Source organism: Hibiscus syriacus, unplaced genomic scaffold (genome assembly GCF_006381635.1).
Source record: "Hibiscus syriacus cultivar Baekdansim isolate YM2019G1 unplaced genomic scaffold, ASM638163v2 tig00111105_pilon, whole genome shotgun sequence".
Classification (NCBI taxonomy): Eukaryota; Viridiplantae; Streptophyta; class Magnoliopsida; order Malvales; family Malvaceae; genus Hibiscus; species Hibiscus syriacus.
Window position 1 is genome coordinate 1450185 of NW_024062987.1, and position 24074 is coordinate 1474258.

The window sequence follows — 24074 nt, forward strand, 5'->3', positions numbered from 1 at the left end:
GTCGTGAATACATAACTTTACAAGGATTTATCCCCTAATTATTCTATTTTTTTACTGCCACTTAAATACATCCGTTAAATACTAATTTTGTGTGGCCATTTTGAACTATTTAAATAATTCAATGGTATATTTATCATAATTTTAAAAATGGTGACCTATAATTATGGGGTCATTTATGAGTTGACCCTAACTTCTAGCTGCCTACACTTCGACAAAAAAACATCCTTGTAACAACTATTCCTATCTAACTAGTTAGAAAAAATCCAAGCATTGCTATGGCTCAACAATCCATATAAAATATTTACCTCAACATGTTGCAGTAGTTTACTCTGCTTCGCACTTGACATCAATGGTGTATATCCAAGTTGCAACACCATAATTAGACATCTCAGGTCCAACAATTTGCCAAAACCCATTTTATTTTAAACACAAAACCCACCACATTCATCTGGGGGGCGACTGCCCCCACCCCCGGTCCACCCCCGGTCCACCCCTGCTCATCTCCTCTTACCCTCACCACGGCAAAACCACCTTCATCGACACCACAACCGTAAACTCCGGTGTAATTATAAACATCGGATCCGACCCAATCGCGGGTGAGATTGGAAGGGTCGACAGTGACGTTTTCGCCTCGCTCACCCGACTCATCTGTATAATATAGAAGCTTCTTGGTCGGTGAGGCGGCCGCCATGGCTGAAAATGGAACGGTGATGCTTTGGGGGTTTCGATTTGGAGAAGATCTGAAGAAGAAAATGATAATATAAAACCGATGAAGATCTGAAATGAATACTAGTGTTAGATTTGAAAAGAATAATGCTTTGGGTGTTTCGATTTGGAGAAGATCTGAAGAAGAAAATAGGAATATAAAACCTTTAGTGTTTAGTGACCAAAATAGAAGAAAAAAATAGTTGGGTGATGAATGTTATAATTTTCCCTATTTATAAAAGCAATAATAAACCTTTTCAGCACATAATCAGCATTAAACGGAGTGAGCTGAATAAATTAACGTGTCATATCAGCATAAAGTAATAATTTCGTTGGTTAATAACAGAAAATATTAGTCAAAGGGTTACATTGAGATTTTCTTAAAGTTGGAAGGTCATATTTATTAAAAAAAAGAATAAGGATCATATTGATTTTTTAAAGTTTGAGAACCTTAGATATCTTTTTACATAAAAAAAACTGTATGTTTAAAAAAATAGTGTGATTATCAAGTAAATATATTTAGTTATTTGATTAATTTGTTTAACTTTATTCTCCTATATTTTTTAAAATCATAAATTCTATATTTACTAGAAACACTCTTATTCTTTTTTTAGAATTCCTATCTCCCTCACTAGATTAAGATTACATTTAGAATTTATTAAAAAATTAATGTGATTATTTAATTTGAAGTTCAATCATATAAAGAAATACAGAGAAATCAAAAAAAAATATGTGATTTGACTAAAAAATAATTTAAGTACCTAAAAAATAATAATTTAGATATTTATTTTTATAATATAACCAAAATATTATCGAAATACTATACATAACTTTGGCGTGAATAATATTTTAAATTTATATTTTATTAAATTTTCTTTTTTTAAAGAATTTTATTTTTTATTAAATTTTCATTTAGTTAATAACGGGTCACACTATTTTTAGGTACCACACAGTAAAATCACTCCTAATTTGCCTTTAAATTTGGAAAAAGAAAATCTGACACGATAAATAGTTGTTGACCAACTAGAAGAACTGTATGTAAGCCAATTACGAAGTGTAGACAGCACGACTTGAAAGTCAAAACAGGGCCAAAAATGAAAGCCTAATCTTCTCTTTATTACAAAATTCAAGTCTCTCTCTTACACAAGACACTTACTCTTTTAGTTTATGTAATGCCTGTCCGATCTGACTTGCTAGTCTAACTCGGTCTCTCTCCAATTCCTTTTTCCCTAGCTCAATTATTCAGCTGAGGTTTTCCCACTAATCGCCGTCCTTCCGTGGAGCGCTAGGGTTCAGATCACAAATTTCAGTTGGGAGTTCTTTTTCAGATTCTGAAGGTTCGGTATTTAGAAGTTCCACTGAGTGGTCTCTCTTTGAATTAAGCGGGAATGATATTGAGCTCGGTGAGATTGTTGAAATTTGTAGTGAAAATTTAAAATTGTTTGTTTTGGGTATTTTTTTTGAATAGGTTAAGAATTTGCAGGCTTTAATAATTGGGTTTGTTACATTTAGAAGTCGGGAAGTTGTATGAAGAAAATAGGATTTTAGTAGGAAAGAAATGTTTTATTCACAGTTTATATTGGCTAAGAAAGGTCCCTTGGGGACAATATGGATAGCAGCACATCTGGAGAGGAAGCTCCGGAAGAATCAGGTGGCGGATACTGACATCGGTGTTTCTGTTGGTTAGTATTTTTTAGTTTCCTTTTAGTGAAAAGCATGAACGTTTTTTTTTAACGAGACCTCCAACTCTTATAAAAAAAATCCTTTTAGTGATGCAATAACCAAATCTTCTTAAGCTTAGTCCACTCTAGAATGTTTTTAGATATGCATCCCTTACTTTATTCTTCCCTTTTATGCTGTATCATTTTTTATTTAGATATAATTTTGGTTGTTTCATAATTGGAATTGCATCTTAGTCATTGTTTCTTTTTTAGTTAATTATGATTTTAGTTATTACCCTTCCAATTTTTGACTACCTTATACGGAAGTAGCAAGATGTAATTAGTAAACATTTATTTGTTTATCTTCCCCTTTTGGGCATATTTGGAGGGGTTCCTGGAAATTCTATTGGTTTCTTCGGAAACCTATGGTCATGTAGGAGTAATTTTTCTCTGGAACATGGTTACTATCCATGCTGTTGTAGCATATTCTTAAATATGCGGTTTACTTAGTTACTACTCAGTGGAGGAATTTTCCTTTGAGCTTGCTCAGCCCTTTTTTTGATTTTGTTGTTCATGCATATCTCTGCACTATTAAAATTAGAGAAAGGTTATGGTTGATGTTTTCACGTTCTGTTATCTAATTTCCTTCATATTCATAAGAAATTTTGTGACAGAAGAAGTTGACTAGGCTTGGCTAACTTTTTGGATTGCCTTTTGTTGTTTATATGGCCTTTGAGCAGACTCTATTCTGTTTCCTGATGTACCCATTGCACTACGACTGTCCAGTCATCTTCTTCTTGGAGTAGTGAGGATATATTCTCGAAAGGTGAATTACCTTTTTGATGATTGCAGCGAAGCCTTGCTCAAGATAAAACAGGCATTTCGCTCCACTGCTGTTGATTTACCACCAGAAGAATCGACTGCGCCCTACCATTCGATCACTTTGCCTGAGACTTTTGATCTTGATGACTTTGAGCTGCCTGACAATGAGATATTTCAGGGGTTAGTCTTAATATTTTTACCTTTTAGATTGTCTTGTTGTATGCGTTGCTTTGGCACTATGAGATGCACATCAAATATCTTCATAAAGTATCTATGGGAGTACTGTATGTTAACTAAACATAATTTTCTTGGCAGTAACTACGTTGATCATCACATTAGCTCAAGAGAGCAGATTACACTTCAAGATACCATGGGTGACGTGGTTTATACTACATCACAATTTGGATTGGATGGTTAGTGGATGGTTTTGACTGCGGCAATGCTATTTTTAGCTACATTTACTTGGCAAAATTTAGTGAATCTAAAATTCTGCATTTTAAATACTTTCAGAGCGTTTTGGTGATGGTGACACTTCTCAGATTGGTCTGCTTGATGAGGTAGTGTTGTTATTCTTGTGTCCTTGATATTTGGTGATTCATGATTGCTTTGAAAGTGGTTTCTAATCAGCAGGAGGCTTACTAATGTAGGATCTGGAAATTTAAGAAAGGGTGGTTATCAAGCAAGAGTTTCTGATTTTGGGGTTTACATGGATTTGAAAATATGATTTGTTTTGAATCTTTTGATGGTTGATATAGGCTAGGACTTAAGCTTAAAGTTCGACAAAAAAGGCCAAATTGATTTGGATGTGTTTTGCATCTGTGAATTGTGCCAATGAATAGTATTTCGGGTCTAGAGTTGAAATATGATGTTAGTTAGGATTTGATTTATGATTTAGGGATAAGACAATGATGGAGATCTAGGCTTTGCAGCAATATTTCCTATACTTATGCACCGTTTGCCCATTTCCTTACCTAACAGACTAATAATAGCTATTGAAATTGCCATAAACTCCCGTCCATTAAATAGAAGAAATCATATTCACATTTCTGCATTCCTTTTGTTCTTAGAAAGTAGTTGGGATTCAAGATGGGAACGATCAAAAACTGCTTTACAAAGTATAGTAATCTAATATGATAACATGATCCTAAAACTTAAAACTAAGATCAGACCCAGAGTCTACAGCTGATGCAATAATATTGTCAGAGCATGTCATTCATGTATATCCTTACTCCAAGTAGAACTGCATCCAGCCTTTTTGTCATTCATGTATATCCTTACTCCAAGTAGAACTGCATCTAGCCTTTTAGGGATGGACTAAGGTGCATGAAGTGGATTATTTACTGAGCTATTTCATAGGTGGTTTGAACATTAAAACCCTGATCAATTGGTTCTTGGCATTGAAAATATTCTTCATGGGATTTTCTGGTCTGCAGAACCTTTGATTTGTTGAATGGATGGTTCCATTGGTTCTTCAAAGTTTGATGTCTTTGGGGTTGTGGTGTTAAACTTTATTCTTTATGAATTGACTGTCTTTTACTTTTTACTTGTGCTCTTTCCTATTATGTTAATCATCTTCTGAAAATCCTTGTCTTGGATTAATCTTGAGCAGGAGCTAGTCCTAGATCAGGTTGCAGCGCCACGATCTGTTGAAGTTTCAGAGTAAGCCTGATATATATATACACAATAATGTCATTTATGAAATGGTCATACTCCTACCGTATTTCTCCTTATTATCTTTTTTGGATAGTGTGGTCGTTTGTTAAGTCATTGTTAATTTCACTGATTAATTTATGAAACCATTATGAATATTTTGGCTCACCTGACTTGTTTATGTCATTTCAGGTATGATCAAGGGTCTGATGTACCACCAAAACAAGACCGAAGTAATTTAGAAGCTGTGCCAATGGATTGCAGTGGGGATCAGGTTTTTTTTTTTTTGTTCAACTCAACATACATCTCAATTTCCTTTTAATTTGATTTTATGACATAGAAAATTATATATTCTGGTGATTTTGTTACATCCAGCCTTTGAGTAATATGCTCTGCTTGCTGTTAGGTTGAAGGTATGACTGCAAATTCCAAGTTTGTTGAGAACGACGAGGATGCAAATGCCCCTGGATTAGTGGAAGTGCCTAGCTTGTCTGGTGTTCAGAAGGCTTTGGTTGATCATGTTGAATCAGAAAATTACATTTTTACAGAATTGAAGAATGATTGTGTAGAAATTGCTTCTACTAAATCAAATTTTCTCAATGGGGATAATGGTCCAGTGGATCAGTCATTGCATAATGATATAGTTCATAATCCTATTGTTGGCGTGCCTCCTGAAAATGGCTGCCACATTAGTGACATGGAGAAGGAACAAACTAAACCACAAGGAAATTCTGTCTATGATGCCTTGTCTGTGGATTACACATCTGCTGTTGGTCCTATCAGAGGACCTGATGGTTTGGATAGGGTGGAAGATACGCCTAATGGTGTCATGCACTCTATGGATAGAACTGATGGAGAATGTCTTGAATCTCCTAGCTGCTCCAACGTCACCTTTGATTTGGAGGACCCTTCTCGAAGATCATGTTCAAGTAGCATCTATGTGCCCACATCAGATGGCTGTTTGGAGAATGGTCAAGCATCACATAAATCTGAAATTGGCAATGATGCTCAAACCACTGATAATTTGGAAGAGACATGCTCACCTTCCAAAACAACAGTTATTGATGGTGAAGCTCAAGGTTTTCAGGAACCAAATGGCTCTGAAAATTTAGAAAAACCTATTGTCCACAAAGATCTCTCGTATCTTCAAGTTCTTGGAAGTGATAGTTTGGTTGCTGCAGAGCAAAACTTGGTGGATTTGTCCATAAGGGAGGAGGAAGTTCATGCTCCTGGAGCTTCCATTGAGATGCAAGGTTTGTTTTACAAGTTTTACGAATGCAGTCTTATATAGCTTATTCCCTCAATTTTATATATGGCACCATCATTTTTATGATGCTTTCATGTTATATTGTTCCTAATTAACCACCATCTTCGCAGTTGAAGCCTGCCAAACTCAGATGTCAGAGCCTGCTTTATGTGATGATCAGTTGGAAAATTCGAATAATTTTGCTACGTCCGATTTGCCTGCACCAGAAAAGTTCCTCTCTGCACCAGAAGGACCTCATGATGAACCAAGTGATTTGCTGGGCGTGTCTACCCCAGACAAAGAAGTCCTAACTGAGAATGATGAAATTGATGCTGGAACGAAACTCAATTCAGGGGAAAAAACGAAGTATAACTGGTACATTAACTATAGAGAGTATAAACTCATTTGAATCATTCGGAAGATCACGATCGAGGATAACTACAGATTCAGTTCCTGATGATGATGACTTGTTGTCTTCTATTTTAGGTAGCCACACTTTTAACTCTAAAAGGAACTAGTATTTGCCTTCTAAGAATTTACTAGAAAAGAATGGATTATTGCTCTTAATCAAGTACTTCTATGAATGATGCAATTTTTCATTGCTTCAGTTGGAAGATCTTCCCTTTTCAAAATGAAACCAACACCTCCTCCAATGAAACGGGCACGATCTGCACCAAGATCTGGTGCCACCAAGAGATTGAGAAAAGTGCTTGTGGATGATACTATGGTCTTACATGGCGAGTATGTTATCAATATGTTCTTATTGCACCTTACTCTTTTTTATACCTCAGTAACTTAGTAACTTATTGTTATTGCTGGCTGATCTTTCTCGAATGTATTTAAATTTGATAATTATCACCAATTTTCTTATTGCACTGTCAATATAACATGTTTGCTTTTTTGAGCTCTCCAATGCCCGAGTTTATAAATCAAAATTTGTTTATGGGATTGATGCACTTGGAAATTTTTGTATTTACATGTTTATTCTTGCATTGTTGTGTTATCCTTCTCTGAAGCACCTTTTTTTTTCTTCTGTAGTCAACAATTTTTTGTAATAGCGACTTTTGTTGATGGTATTAAACTCTTGATTACTTGCTGGGTGTAAAATATAACAATCTATATGGCATGCATTTTTTTTTATTTTCTAAATCAAATGTACTGATTCAGCTTCTTTTTCCCCCTTATCAAGTACAATACGTCAACAGTTGGTTTATACTGAAGACATACGTCGCATACGCAAGAAAGCGCCTTGCACTCGCCCTGAAATTTCATTGATTCAGAGAAAATTCTTGGAAGATGAAATCTTTAATGAACCAATATGTACTGGTGAGATCAAAGTGCTGAAACTTCCTTGTATCTGCATGCTTTTGTTGCATCAAATGGGATGAAGAATTTCAACTTGTCAATTGATTATAATGGTCTTGAAAATTCATGATATGCTTTGGGTGTTGTAAAATACAAGTGGGAAGAGAGTGGGGATGTTGAGTTGTGGCATTTTAAACGCATCTAATGTGCTACTGCCCCAAGAAGAGAAACAGTTACAGATACAACCGTAAATATATATCCTTAAGGCCCTGTTGAAATTGGATTTGCTTTCATTGAGCAAAGTTTTAGTTATTCTAGATGTTTGTCTAATCTAGGGCATCCTCTGGCTTTAGTGAAGACAAGATCCTACTACTTCTACATCTGTTTTACCTATTAGCTTGTACTGCATTGCCTCGTTTCTGTGGACATAACAACTACCTTTTATATGTGTTCTGTTTTTTTGGTGCAGATGTCATATGTATGAAAGATTACTCAAGTTCTAGAATTGTATGGATGATAAAGATTTATTTGTGGTCTATCCTAATATTTGTGCATCTGTCTTGATTCTTGAAACAATTATACCTCTGCTATTGGATGACTTTTTAACACATTGCTTGTACCTTTAGCATGTTATAAGTTTGCTAATTGATGGTGTGCTTATAGGTATCTCTGGTGAATTGACATGTTTGTACAGTGAACCATATGATCTAACCAGAATCAGGATTTCTGAAGTTGAGGAAAACCATGCATCATCTGAACTAGCTAAGAATTCAGAGTCCTCTGTCAAACCTATTATTGCTGAGGGTGGAATTGGAGGAAGCTCTGTGCCTGTAATTCTTGGAAATGACAAGCAAGCACAAGCTTCTGCCATTCCTAACCAGATTGATACTCATCTGGGTGAACACAATGATCTTAATGGTCAGCAGGATAGCTATGCTGTTGATGACGTACCTCAACTTCTGCAATATGAACCTTTAGATAGGATTACTGAAATGGAAATTGACGGAGTTAATATTGAAGTTGCTAATGCAGCAAATCATTCTGTTCTGAATGAGTTCAGGGTATCATTCCCTACCGGTGTTGTTACTGGAGATGCTGGTAACATGACAGCTGCAGAGGTAACCAACAGCATGGATGGCTCCATGTTAAACAATGCAGCATGCCTTCCACCTGATCAAAAGACAAGTATTCAACCTGGAGAGGATACTTCTGAATTGGATATGAGAAATGACAAAGTATTTCATCCTGCTGAAGTTTTGGAACATGGTGAAAGCTTTGTCGTAGCTGAAACTGAATCAAAAGCAACTGATGAGTTGTTGTTAGAAGAAAGTAAAGCCAATACTTCAGTTGAGGTTGGTATGGCGTTGGCAGACTACCCTGCACCTATAGAAAATGGAACCGATCCTCTTGCAACTATACGAACTGGTGAGCCTATGAATGAATCTCAAATTGCATATGAAACTGGATATGGTAAGGCTGGTGTAGCAGATGAGGCTCAAGTTGAGGGCGCACTCTTGGATAATGATGACAAAGACATCATCTGTAAGGATCGTGAAGAATGTAAACTGGATTCCACATATTCAGAAAAGGTTAGTGTATATACATGCATGGTGCATTAATATGGGTTTTTCTTTCCCCAAGCAAAAACCTTTTTTTTTAAATATATTTCAGTAACTGTTATATATTACTTTGTTCTATTCTAGCTAGCATGGTAGTGGGCATTTGAGAGTTATCGTAACTATTTCATTTCTCAACTTTATATTCTTGTCCTGCCGATGTGCTTTCTTTACTTGAATTTATTATTTTCCAATGAAAATTGTTTTTGCTTTGGCCCGTCATATTTTATTTTAGGGATTAGGAATCCTGTAAATGACTTGATCTTATGCGTTGCAGGAATGTGAGGATGTTGCAATTGCAAATGATACAGGTTTGATAACATTTCTTTCTGTTTAGCTTCTACTTTTGAGTTTTGACCAATGATGGGTATTTTGGAAATCATATTTATTTAATTATTTGGACATGACTTAAAGAGCTTTTTGACTGAACTTAAAGAGCTTTTTGACTGAATGGGTTTTACTTTAGATGTAAAATTTACATTTAATCTGTGAACTCAGTAGTAGGGTGGACCATATTTAGGTCCAAAGGGAGCTATGGCCACCCAAAAGTTTCCCCTAAATGGAAAATGTCAACATTTATAAAAAATCTGTTTTTTATTTACTTCAGTTTGAGTTAACCAATCTTGATACTATTACCGGCTTGCTAAATATTTATTTTTCTTTCCTTCCAGAATTTCTGAATGTAGATGATAATGAGCTAGGTGGTGGTGATGATGATGACATGCCATGTGGTGATGAAAGTCTTCTTGAAAACAGTGGATGGTCTTCTCGTACCAGGTTTGTACGCTCCATGTAGTTATTTTACCTTTGTTTACTTTCCCTATAATTTTGACATTAAATTAGCATTATTTATCAAATTATTTCTCGTAGCTGAATAACTGGAATGAAGCTAGCTCACATCTTGATATTTGGTCATACCTTTTCTTTCAGGGCTGTTGCCAAGTATCTCCAGAATTTATTCGAGGATGAAGTTGTACCTGGACATAAGGTACTTTCTATGGACAGTCTATTGACTCATAAGACACGAAAAGAAGCATCAAGGATGTTTTTTGAAACTTTGGTATGTTCACTGAAACTTTACTCTTAAGTAACTTTTAAAGTGCGTAACACTATTATCTACTCACTAATGAAGAATGTAATATTTGTAACTTTAAGCATACAAAAACTTTGCATTGAAAGTTAAAAAACTGCATCTTATCTCTGTTTCTTATATAACAAGGCATTATGTTTTCGGTAAATGAGAAGATATGGGCTTGTTCCACCATTGTAAGCCTGTATTGTATAGAAGTATGCAACTTTTGCACAAGTAGTAATACACTAAAATGCACCTGTACAAACCCAATTTGTGGATACCTTTTGACAAATGCAACTTAAGTATATTATGACATTATTGTGTATTAGAACCGATCAATAGTTAAATATTAAGAATCAAATAATAAAATTGAATCTTAAAAACTGTTGAAATTAAGAAGCAAGAATGTTTCCATGATCTGGTCATGTGATCTTTGATATTGTCCTAGTTTGTTTGTTGCTCCTACGTGGAAGGATGTAAACTTATCCTCATTGTTATCTGTTCATTTCACCAATCTGCAGGTTCTTAAGACAAGAGATTACATCCATGTAGAACAGGGGAAACCATTTGACAACATCTGTATAAAGCCTCGAGCAAAGCTCATGAAATCAAGTTTCTGATCCCTCTCATATGAAACATGTTTCAACGAAAAGTGGCATATTGTAGTTCTACTTCTGATGCTCAGGGGTAATTATTTTGTTTCAAAATGTTATTTTTCTCTCTTTCTAATACTTAGTTGTTCAGCTCATGTAATAGGTAGCTTAACTGGGGGAGGGATATCATGTCTGATTATATGATGGGGATAATATATATATATCTGTAAAATATCTCAATTTGCAGTTGAATATGCTAATTTCTCTGTAAAGTATCTCAATTTGTAGTTGAATATGCTAATTTCTTTGTTTTGACTGCAATTTACCCATTCTTTGAGGCCTTAATTATTTGAGTGTGAAATGGGAAGATATCCCTGGTCTTTGAGTCTAAATTATGTATCAGCTTTGATTATCACCATTTAACTTTACATAGAGCTCTGTGTTAAATCAAGAAACAACTAAGGTTTAACTGAAAAACTTAAGAGAAGATAACTTTTATTGATACAAAATGTAATTACAATATTACTCACTTACCCCACTACTCTACTCTTCTCTACCTCTAAAGCTTTCTTTATCAAGCTCACACTTTTTGTACCATTTTCTCACTTTCTCACACTTACCACAAGGGTAAAACTCACCTCTATTTATAGATTATAGCGACTATTAGATTGTTGACACGTGTCAACATCTTAGCTATTTAATATTACAAATATTTAAATTCTTCTAATAGATAATTTTAGATATAATATTAAATATTACGAATAACTAGATTTTTATATAAATACTTCTACACAACTATAATTTCTATATGATTCTAGAATATTCTTAATATATAAACTAAAATAATTCAAGAATTTGCATTTTCCTAATGCAAAAAAAGTATAATTTAAATTTCCAATTACCTGAATATATCTTAGTTATGACCTACCCATATATACGTTGCTCCAAATCTATTTTCAACTAATGTTCAAGTGTTACTTTGAACAGGACTAATGTAAATAAGTTTTCAAGATATACTTTAAATTAATTTTAAATGTTAAAAGAATTTTTTTGTCAAAATAAGTGTTTAAATTTTTCGACGTTATACTTTTAAGAAATTGGAACCGCGTTAGACTTATAAAAAATTTAAAAATTAACTTTAAAATAAAAAATATAATTTATTTATAAAAAAAACTCAAATTTTACTTAAATCTAAAAAAATTCAAAAGTCTAAAAACTCTAATTTCAAACCTCTTTATCCATGCCGCCCATCGTAGATGTTGTCTTGGTTGTCACCATTTTTCGTCAGCCACTTCATCTAACCAAATTCAAACGCACAGTGGAAGGAATCATCACTTGAATCATTGGAACGGTCGCTTGAATCGTTAGAATCATTGCCCTTACTTGAAATCATTTGGTCGATACAGTCACCCATTTTCACTGTAATTATCGCTTGAAGCATGGATGTTCGAGCATAGAGTGTTCGGACAGTCGCGCATAACTGGGATTTTGCCGTTTGGCGGCGTTGGTGGTGGTAAACGAAGAAAATATGATTAAAATTAGGTGTTTTTTTGGGATTTTAGGTTTTTTTTTTAATTTTAAAGAAGTTTGGGGTTTAAAAAATAAATTAAAGTATTTTTTAAAAATTAAAATAATTAAAATTTTATATGTATGACACATGTCATATAACAATTTAATTTAACGAATGTTACAACATAGACATGTAAAAGTATGACAGAAAAAACACATTTTTAACAAAAATTTCTTCAAGTACTTAAGTTATATATCGGATACTTTTGCATTAAGCCTTTTGAACAATCAAAACAATTCAATTTTAATAACTTCTATATATATATATATAAAGAGCATCAGAAGAAGAAATCGTTTCAGAAAAATATTAAAGAATCATTTTTAACTAAATATGTATAACAATAACTTCCAAAGAAATTTTCCAGTTCCTGATCATTCTGATCTTTTCACATCATCATATTCACAATCGATTTAAATATCAAGTGCATGAGAAACATAATCAGTTTTTTAAATGGAAATACGTGTTCAAAAAACTCAGCATTCTTCATTCCAATAATCGTATTCCGACCAAGTATATAGCTTTCCAAAACAAGAAACCTATTCACAGCACCACTATGTTCGGCATAACCAATGAACATGCAATCACATTTGCTTGTCCTCTGTTGCATCGCCACCGCACTCGAGCCTCAGCTTGTCTGAGATACAGTGCAATTTAGATGAGATGGACGGAGGGAGAGCGGAAGGGATGTTATTCTCTTCGGAGGCAGTCGAAAGAAAGCTCAATGCTGCCACTACATCGCCCATCAAAGGACGGGCAGTGGCTTCATCTTGTAGGCACATGGCTGCTATTGCAACTGCTTGGTTCAAGCCCCTTTCGGGGAATTGCTTCTTTAGCACGGGATCTGCCATTTCTGGGAACTTTTTCGGTTCCTTGAATAAGGGTTGAGCCTGTTCCAGTTCCTCGTACAGTTAAGTATTGTCAAGAGACATGATAACGTGTTACGGACATAACGTGTCTGTGACAGGAATTTATATCGACACCCAAAGAACACAATACCTAAACATTACTTGCACAATACTCTAACGACTATTGATATAAACACATATGCTTACCCAAGCGACTAAGTTCTGCTGGTTCGCGGGTTTGGTAGTGTCGACGGCTCTTCTTCCGGTGACAAGTTCCAATAAAACAACACCGAAACTGTATACATCGGCAACAGCTGTGAGTATACTTGATCTTGCATACTCCGGAGCACTGTACCCATACATTCCCATCACCCTCGGCTGCTTCGAAGTACTTTCTGCCGATTGTCCAACTTTGTCCAGTCCAATATCAGACAGTTTGGGGTTGAATTTTTCATCCAACAACACATTTGAGGACTTCAGATCACAGTATATAACAGGAGGATCAACCTTTCATGCAAATACTCCAGAGCTTGTGCTACTCCATAGGCTATTTCATTCGGGTTAACCAATCTATTTCTGGCTTATCGTCCTTGGATTCTGCAATTACCGCAACAAATGCATTAATATCGTTGTTCACTTAAAATTTCACTGGAGAATCAAACTAAGAAAAGAAGAAGAAAAATGGAAGTACTAAGTAGATTATCTTCAAGGGAACCTCCAGGCAGGAATTCATAAACCAAAAGCCTCTGATCTCCATCAGCGCAGTATCCAACGAGACTAACTAGATTTGCATGCCGTAAGAGACTCAATCGTGCTACCTCTACGAGAAATTCCTTGCAACCTTTCATATGATTCCTGTCTAGTTGTTTTACAGCAACCACCTATACATATCTCCAATATTCCAATACCAAAAACCAATCAGTCAACATATCAATCCATTTATTTGTTCTTTATCAAATTGTAATTTTCTTTTTATCTTTCCTTCTTGTTAGATCATCATGTTGATGATACAATAAATATTGTCTTGATTCTAGAAAGAGCCTAAGGATGCCAAGTCCAGGGGATACCACGGTTACCCCAAGATTCTCAATATTTGAGTTCAAACTGCAAGTTCACCATGCATCCACATCCAGGGTCGACACGGGATTTTAAATTAGACAAAGAACTTTATAAAATTTTAGGAGACTGAAAACATATTATCAATAAAAAAAATATCTAAATTACATGTGAATTTGAAATTTTTAAGGAGGGTGAACCGCCTCCGTCAGCCCCCATGTCCTTCGATATTTAGACATTAAGAACTTGTTTGATATAAAGAATGATCAAATATTAATATGTTTTTTGTTTACATGCAGTTTTGATCTTCAGATTTGGATCCAAATTCCAAACAGAAAAAAAAATTCTCAATACAGCTTTTAATCCACTATTAGTCTCATCTAATGAATCTAATATTCAAATCTAACCATTTTAATGATTGTGAAAATTACATGATTTAAAAAAGAAAGAAAGAAAGAGCATGCACCTGGCCACTGGACTGAAGAGTTCCTTGTAGACTCTTCCGAAACCACCTTCACCCAACAAACATTCTTGCCGGAAATTCTTGGTTGCCGCGGCTAGCTCTCTGAAACTGAACTTTTGAGCCTCGATTTTCGCATGCTCTTCCTGATTCGCCTCCATTCCTGCGCTTCCGATCAGCTTTTTTTTAATTTCCCGTTATCTTCTTAATCCAACAAATCAACAAATTAAACAACTTGTTTTACTTTCAGATCATTTAATCCATCTATAAACTGCTGAACGCGAAATTTGGATTTAATCCAACTAATTCTTGTAGTTATGACATCACATCTAATACAATTCCGATTCTAATTTTAGCATATCTGATGTTCTTAATTATATCTTAATTCAATTTAAAATATCTAATAAATTCATATTCTAATTTTAATTCAATTTAAAATATTAATATCTTAATTATTTTCTCATGTTAAATTTACGTCGTTGTTTTTATTTAAATTCATCATAGACTCATAATTTCAAGCTTTTTAAGTGTATTGCATGATTGGCCTCATTATTTATCAAATGTAAAAGAGGTTTTTAAATTCGAATTCTAATCATCTATGCAAAGCGGTCTCCGATTCCTACCTAAACTATGCTTTTCATGCAACGAGGAAACAAGTGATTTTCAGACGAAATGAGATTCGAAGCGGGAAAAACAAGAGAAAGGGAAGCGCAAACCTAACATTCGTGATCGAATAAAGTCTTCAGCGGAAGAGTCATGTTCCCTTTTGCCGTTTTCTTTCTTGCTTTTGTGCGATGAGAAACAAGGGAAGCAATTCATGGTAATCGCCGCCAGGAGTGCCGAATCCCCAGAATTTCCCCTAAACTAATTTCGAGTAACTATGGATGTGGGCCTCGGTGGTGGGGGTTGAAGAAATCTCAGAATGATAATTTTGGCGCACAGTCTTCAACCCCTTCATTGAAGGAGAAGCCGTTTTGGAACCCCAAAGAAAACAAGGAGAGACCATGACGACCCATGTTTGGAAACCAGCAAATCAAAACAAAATTATTGTAAGTTTTTTCCTTGCACTTCTCGGCGAAATTTTGGGAAGAATTGGGTGGACCGCGCCATTTCTTAATTTTCCACATTTTCCTGTGATTCACACCCTCCTTTTTGACTAAGCATCTATATAAATGGAAGCCAAACTCTGTTCTTCCCCAATAACCACCACCACTACTACGGCGGCTCTGGTCGGCGTCTAGTTTTCACGAACATGATTGTAGCTTCGGATTGATACAATCAACAACCAAATCCAACCTTTTAACTTTTAATGAAATGATGATTTGGTTAGTAACTTTTTTTACGGGCTAATGTGACAATGCACGTATGAATGTCATAAGCCATTTGACTCGTATGACGATCAAAAGCAAATGATTTGCATTTTCCTCACAATTCATGATTTATATTAGGATATAATTATTGTCAAACCTTATTGAACTTTATTTTCCTCACAAGTTCATGATTTAAAGATATCAAATTTATTATCACTAAAACTATCATATTATCATGTGTTGATAAATCTTCATATATCAAAAGAAGAGTTGGATTAAACATATGTGAATGAAGATAATCCACACCTTCTAGTGCGTTGACCATTAGTTTAATATCAGTAAGAAGCAGAGATATACATACATTCATACATGCATAAAATATATAGAAGAAAGCATGCGTTAAAGTTTAGTGTGGAGGATGTATCTCCTTGCTCCTGCCGAACAAAAGAGAGACCCACGACACCAAAATAGAAACTGACAAAAGCACTTACACAAAACACCCACACCACTATCGGTCCCTCTACTTCAAATGTCTTCCCAGGTAGGCCTGCACCGTTACATCCCTCTCCGGTGCACAAACCCGGATTACCGGCCAATGCTCCCGGGAATCTCTGATATCCCTGGTTAGCAGGAACTGATCCGGAAAAACTGTTGTACGATAGATTCAAGAGTATTAGACTTTTAAGGGTGGATATGTTTCCAGGGAGCCGGCCGGATAACAAATTGTGTGACAAATCCAATGCCTTCAAGTTCCACATTTTCTCCATCCTAGGAACCGTACCGTTGAGGGAGTTGTAAGATAGATTCAGATACTCCAATCCTTTTACTTGGAAGAGAATGTCTGGGATCTCACCGCGCAACAAATTATCCGATAAGTCGATGGCAACTGCCGAAGACACCATGTAGCTGAAGCTTAGTTCAGTGCTATCAATGACCACGGCAGAAATTTTAATCTCAGCATTCCACATTGGCTCTTTAGCTGCTGTTCTATCACTATTTCCTCTGTTGTTGTGGAAGCTAATGTTGAAATTACCATCTGGTATGAAGCCTGAGAATTTGTTCCCAGACAAGTCAATCATCTGGATTGCTCTGAAAGTAAATAGCCAGCTCGGTAAATCCCCACTAAATTTGTTGTGAGTTAAGGAGATATACTTGAGGTTCGACCATTTCGTTATCGCATCATTCAGTGTTCCCGAGAGGCTGTTGAAGCTAAAATCCACAACCTCTAGTGACTTTAACCCTGCCAAGGTTAGTGGAATTTCACCAGAAATCTTATTATGGCTCACATCCAATATCTTCAAGCTATCCAATGCATCGAGTTCGGGTTGAATTTCACCAGAAAGATTGTTGTTATTGAGCAGCAATGCAAGTAACTGAAACACCCAACAATGTCTAAAGGAATCGAACCCGACAAGAAGTTGTGCGAGAGATCGATTACTTGGAGATAAGTCAAATTACCAATCCTTGCTGGAATAGACCCTGTAAGCAGATTATGAGACAGAAAAAATGCTTGCAAGCTTTTCAACTCGGTGTTCTCAAGGGAATTTACCAGAAAAACGGTTGTGAGAGAGGTCCAGAAGAACAAGGCCTGATTTTTCAGTCGCCTCCGCAACTTTTCCAGGGAGAGGACCTGATAAATCGTTGAAACTCAAGTCCAACACAAGCAATTTTTCTGTAAATACAAGCCTGGGAGAGATACCATAACTCAGACGATTGAATGATAGGTTAAGATGTGCCAACACTTGCAGTGAGGCAATACATGTAGGTATTCCTCCTACAAGTGAATTGTTAGCCAATGTCAGAACATCCAATGACTGATGAAACTCGTGAATATTGCCTGATAAACAATTGTCTCCGAGATCCAAGTGCTTCAAGGACTTCAACTGAAACAAGCTGTCAGGCATCTCCCCATGAAAGGAATTGGAGCCGAGATTGAGTTTTTCGAGATTACTGGAAAAGTTACCGATCCACGACGGCAAAACGCCACCGAGTTCACGATTTCCATTCAGCACAAGTTCCTTTAATTGCCTCAGCTTCATGATATCATCAGGTATAACCCTAACAATGCTATTATGACTAAGATCCAGACTTTTAAGGCTACCCAATGAGCCAAACATGTTGGAATTGTTCCATTGAAATTATTCCCAGAGAAATTCAAGTATCCAAGAAGTGAAACTTTACATAAAGCGGGGTGCACTTCACCAGACAAATTCATGTTAGCCAGGTTCAGAGAAACAACCCGACCGGTTCGGTTTTCACAAGAAATACCGGTCCAGTTGGTGCAGTTAGACCCTGACCAGCTTGATAATCTCAGGCCAGGGTCATCAACCGATGACCTGAACCGTATCAGCGAGTCTTTGTCTTGTGGGTCAAGATCAAAACACCGAGATGGGCCTAGAAACCACAGAGATAACAATAGAAAGAGCAGCGTGGGAAATTTCGAGGGTTTCCATGGGTGAAAAACAGGAACACTCCATTTCAATTCCATAAGAGGAACGAACCGAAACTAAAGTAAGAACTATTTACAGAAAGCTAAAACACTAAACCCACTTTTCCAAGTGCTCTGAAAGGCTAAAAGCTTGAAGCCATGAACCTAAAACTCAGAGAGCAAAGAGCAGCAGAATAAAAACCTAGAACCCTTTGTTCTTCTTGAATGGAAACAAAGGGATTAATGGGAACAGTAGTGTAGCTGGGAGATAATAGAGACTTACAGTAGAAGAGGGATTGCTCGTTCTGCGGAGTAGAGGAATGTTATGCGAGAGAATTGATTTATACGGAGGAATAATAATTAAATTACACAAACATTTTGTTACCTTTTGTGCATTTAAAACGGGAATTAAAGTAAAGTGGACAACATCACTCACTTTATTTATTCCTTTTCCCTTTTCTTTATTAATTAGTAGTATTAAATATTCTATAATTATTTTAAATACCACTCGTGTTTAAATTCAGGTTCAAAATACTACTTAAGTTTAAATTTTGTCAATTTTATCATTGACGTTTATGTTTCATTGTAATTGTCATCCCACCATTAATAGTTTAACGGCACGATGATATGATATCTCCGCGCCGTAACGTTGTTAACGGGCCCTTCACCAAAACGACGTCGTTTTGACGCAACTGTTTTAATATTAAAAAAACCCAAAACGACATCGTTTTGTTAGAATCATTTGATAAAACTTTTGCTTTATATGGGATTCAAACCTTAACTTTCAGAAATATATAGTAAATACCCGACCAACAAGCTAATTTAATAATTTCATATGTTCTTAACAAAAATAATATATATCTTAAATTGCAGTTGTATACTTTCACGCTCTTCTTCTTCAACGTCCGTCGATCTTCTTTGCCGCTAATGACATTGAATATATTGTCATCCATTCTTCTCCAAAATACGAGAAGATTCACTCAAGGTAGTGCATTGAATCAAAACAACTAACGCCAGGATTGTCTTCAAACATGCCATACCGTTGAATTTTTTATTTTCAGTCGTGAATATACAGTACCCATATACATATATACCAAATTTTATTCTAATCCAACAATGAAAAGGAATCCCTTGTTGTAAGAGGAATTTATTGATGCGATAGAATCAGACCTTTTCCTACTATCAGAATATTATTTTTTTAGGAAAAAAATATTATTTAAGTAATTAGAAGTGAAACCAAAGTAAGCAGTTTAGTAGCAGTAGGAAAGGTGAGTCGGAAGCAAAAACGAATGAAATTATCATAGTTTACGTACATTTACCTTTGTGGTATAAGTTTTGGTCATTGAATAATGAGCGGTTGCATTTCTGTTTTGAACAGCCTGATGGCCAGATGCCTATCGACAAGACTGTCGGTGGAGGTGATGATGCTTTCAACACATTTTTCAGTGAAACCGGAGCTGGGAAGCTCGTATCTCTTGCTGTTTTTGTAGATCTTGAACCCACCGTTATTGATGAAGTGAGGACTGGTTCTTATCGTCAGCTCTTCCACCCACAACAACTCATCAGCGGCAAAGAAGATCGACGGACGTTGGAGAAGAAGAGAGTGGAGAAGAAGTATATAACTGTAATTTAAGATATATATTAAATTAATAAGTTAACTTGGTGGTTGGGTGTTTAATATTTATTCTTGAAGGTTATAAGTTCAAATCCCATAAAAAATAATTTTTTATCACATGATTCTAATAAAACAATATCGTTTGGTGAGGGAGCAAAAATGGATTGTGCTGTGAAACGAGTTTGGACTCAGCGTCACAAGTGTGGCCCTGCTCCAAACTTTAATGGGCATATCCCGTTTAAACTCGGTTTTTTGGACCAATAAGGCAAACAATTTTATTAATTTGCTCAATAAGGCATATAAAAGTTTATTTTGAGATATACGACATTTGTTACAATGTTCAAAGAATTCATCACGTCGAGGTGACGAGTTTATCTAAATAATATTTTTTTATCTAAACTCATCACGTCGAGGTAACGAGTTCTAATAAAATATAATTTTTTTATTAAATTTTATCACATCGGGATAAAAAGTTTGAATAAAAAATATTTTTTATTAGAACTTATCATTTCGACTTGATGAGTTTCAAGTAATTGTAGTAAATCTCGTAGATTCCTAAATAAATTACTTTGTGTCTTATTGGGCTAGATAATTAGCCCACCTAAATTATTGGGCTAAAATTGCCTTTAAACTCAGAGTAGACAATAAAATGCATAAACGATGAAGATTTTTTCTTTAAAAAAAACCTTCGTGCAAAAAACTAATAAGAATAATGATATCTTAATACAAATTAGCTATGCAGTTAATAATATCTAAGGGAAAGCCTTAGATCTAAAGGATATATGGCGTCTTCTCCCTTAACTTCTCTTCAGTTCTAATTTTACCCTGTTTTCTATAATTTTTCATTATAATTTCTTGTACCAATTTAATCATCGTAACAAATACAACTATACAAGTACCTTTCAAGTTTAATTTTTTTTAAGTTTAATTAAAAAAATCTGTGGATAAATTATATCCGTATTAGGTATTTAATTTTTTTTATCAAATTATGTGTTCAACGTGAAGACACTAAATTTCGTCATTCAAACGTCATTATATTATATAAAATAGATTTATATTATAAATTATATTATATATCCATTTATATCTAATACATTTATTTACATTTTTTCTTTTCAGGCCCAATTGGTGCCCGAATACAACAGCAAGCCTACACCAGCCCAAACCCTAGCTCCCCACGCACGCAACCCAGCTGGAGCTAGGGTTTCCAGAAACCCTAGCAGCTTCCCTCTTTAGTGCCGCAATCCTTGCCTCACGAGTCCTCGCCACCCACGTTTCCCTCATCCGATTTTCTCAGCGCCGTGAATTCTTCAACCTCACCAACGTCACGCATGAAGCAATAACAAATCACAAGAGAAGACAACAAGAATTAGGATTCTAGTTAAAATAGGATTCTAAGTGTAGTTTTTTTATTATAAATAAACATGTAATTCTCACGATAGGGGGACGGGTTTTTACAGAGGGAGATTACCCACAAAATCATACAAGAGACAGATAGACAATTACACAGCTTTCACATGGGAACATCGAGAGAGATCAGGAGCCATCGAAGTAAACACAAGCATTTTGAATCATTTGTGAAGAAATAAAAGGGTAAAAAAATCATACCTTTCTTTTTCGTCTTGCATGCATAGTTATTCCACTGATTTGATTCGAATAAAACCCAGAAAAGGGTTTCTTGGCGATGAAAATAGGGGGTAAGCCAAGATCTTCTCCCTTAGATCCACGGCTCCCCGAGGCGATTTTAAAAAAGGAACCCACCTGATTTTCAGAACATGGGGAGGAGATCTTTTAGAAAAACGGAAACTTTTTCCTTTCCACTTCCGGTGGACGGCGGCGCCGACAAGAAGGCGGCCGAATTCTGGAATCACGGGTTGTTCATCTGGTTGATGAACACTTGAGTGTTTTCAAAGGGATGGGGAAGCTCTTCGCGAGAGAGAAGAAGAAATGAAGCCTTCTAAAAAAAATTAACTTTTATAATTCCCATTTAACCAACCCGTGGAGCCAACTGACCCGACCCAACGCCATACGACCCGCGTGTTTTCGTTTAAAATAGGGTAACCACAGTTTTGGTCCTCCGTTCTTTAGTTTCTATTATCGCCCCCAATTTCTCCTAAAATCGATACACACTTCTGTTTTTCATTCAATTCAGTCCATGTATTTAAGTTTTAATTATTATTTCATCTATTTGTTTTATTTTATTTATATGTATATTTTTCTTATTTTATTATTTATATTACTATTATTTTCTTTTATTTTATATTTATTTCTATTCTTTTTATATACGTTAATATATATATAAACTTTTTTTTAATCATTAGCTTTTCTAGTTTTATTTTATTTTAACTATATATATATATTTTTTATTTTCTCTAATATTTATATACGTTTTATCATTTCATTTGCTTTGTATTAAAAAACCATATCTTTATTATTATATTATTATATATAACCTAACATTTGAATTATCACTCCTTTAAGCCCCACCCCTCTTTTAGCTGACCAAACCTTTATCCTTTTTTCAAATCTGTATCCTTTTTTTAAATTCGTATCCCTTTTTCTATTTTCGGTGGAGTGGCGTTTTTATTTCTTTTCCTATTTATTATTATTATTACTCAATAGTTATATATATCATTTTTAGTCTTTCATATTTTATTACTATTTTTTATTCTATCCATTTTTTCTGTATTTGTATTGTATTTTTTTTATTTTACTTTCGCTTAGTTTTTCTATTTATTTATTAATTTATTGAGTATGTTTGTTTTTATTTTATTAATTTATTATCTTATTTATTTATCTTCGCTTTTTTTTTGCACTTGTGTTTTAAGATATTTATTTACTAATTCTATCTTCCTTTTTGCTTGGTTTATTTATTTATTCATTTATTCCTTACCTTTCATCTAACATTTTCTGATTTTCTTTAAAAGGCATGATTTAAATCCGTCAAAGGTAAGTTTTGGATCGCTATTTTACCTTTTAATTTAAATTGCAATTTTCTTAATCAAAGACAACTGGAAATTGCGTAGTACCGAAAGGACGGTTCAAGGGTGCTAATCCTTCCTTAACCGTAACCGACTCCCGAACCGACACATCTTTGGAAAGGCGCAGATCAGGTAAGAAATAGGGTATCCGATCAACCCATTTATTTTTAAATAAATGATCGGTGGCGACTCCAATCCACATTTTTCAAGTCGAAGCCCAATTATGGGGCCCACCCGAAAGACGGTTGCGACAGCTTGGCGGCTCTGCTGGGGAAACAGGTGTGAGGTCAGGCTAAGGTAATTTCCAGTGTCTTTTAACGAAAAGGGTAAGTTTAAATTTTAAGGTAATATTCGATCCTTATTACTTATTCTTGATTATATTTTTTCGAGTAAATAGTTGGACTGACCGTTTTCTAATGATTTCAGCTTTCCAAACATTTTTCATCTAAGGCTCTAAACCCGAGCTCCGAACCTATTTTAAGTGGGGGTGAAAGCGACGCCTTCGTGTGAATTTATTCACGTATGAGCCTAGCAAGTAGCCTTCGGGATTCATATACCTTATGCCTTCGTGTGAATTATTCTCCGTATGGGCATAAGGGAATGTGTCCTCTCGAGTTTAAACTTAGTCCACACAAGCCTGTGATGGGTTTCGGACTAAGGGTCCGGTCGGCCCAGGGGGCGCCAGCAAGGAGAACTCGAGTACCCTTTTAAAACCTAAACCGGGAGACTTTAAATAAATAGAGCCTACCCCAAAACATTCCAAAACCTAGGACATTTCTTTCCTAACCTTTTTTTTTTGTACTTATGTTTTTTTCCATGTATTTATTTATTTATTTTTATTTATTTTTATTTTACTAACCTTTTTGCCTTTGTGTTTTTTTTAGCATTTGCATCATAACAAGAGGCCATTGATCCCTAAAAAGGTGTTATTAAAACTCAAATGATCTGAATTCATGGACAAAGGTGTTGTAATACAAGAGATTGAAAAACGTTGAGGCACGACTATGGTCCGAGAAGACTCAAGTGAAAAGGGAGACAGTCTTCAAGGAAGCTATGTGTCAGAGTTGGTTCGCTACACCCCTATCAGCCTAAACAGAACAATGTACAAGAGCTTCGAGATATCTGGGACAGTTGGAAGA

At 35.3% G+C, this 24074-nt stretch overlaps 1 protein-coding gene and 2 pseudogenes across 1 annotated transcript; 1 reads left to right on the forward strand and 2 right to left on the reverse strand.

Moving 5' to 3' along the window:
- Positions 1-1818: 1818 nt before the first annotated feature.
- On the forward strand, positions 1819-10871 carry LOC120153930 (sister chromatid cohesion 1 protein 4-like). Its single transcript, XM_039165790.1, is given in 16 exon segments — positions 1819-2387; positions 3107-3368; positions 3504-3601; positions 3699-3745; positions 4798-4847; positions 5031-5112; positions 5245-6091; positions 6216-6430; positions 6432-6570; positions 6693-6825; positions 7274-7410; positions 8053-8978; positions 9283-9316; positions 9677-9782; positions 9936-10065; positions 10599-10871. Coding segments are annotated over 16 exon segments (3429 nt in total). The 5' UTR covers positions 1819-2263; the 3' UTR covers positions 10698-10871.
- Positions 10872-12717: 1846 nt separating this feature from the next.
- Positions 12718-14360, reverse strand: LOC120154087 (annotated as a pseudogene).
- A 1835-nt stretch (positions 14361-16195) lies between these two features.
- On the reverse strand, positions 16196-18608 carry LOC120153931 (annotated as a pseudogene).
- Between the last annotated feature and the right edge of the window lie 5466 nt (positions 18609-24074).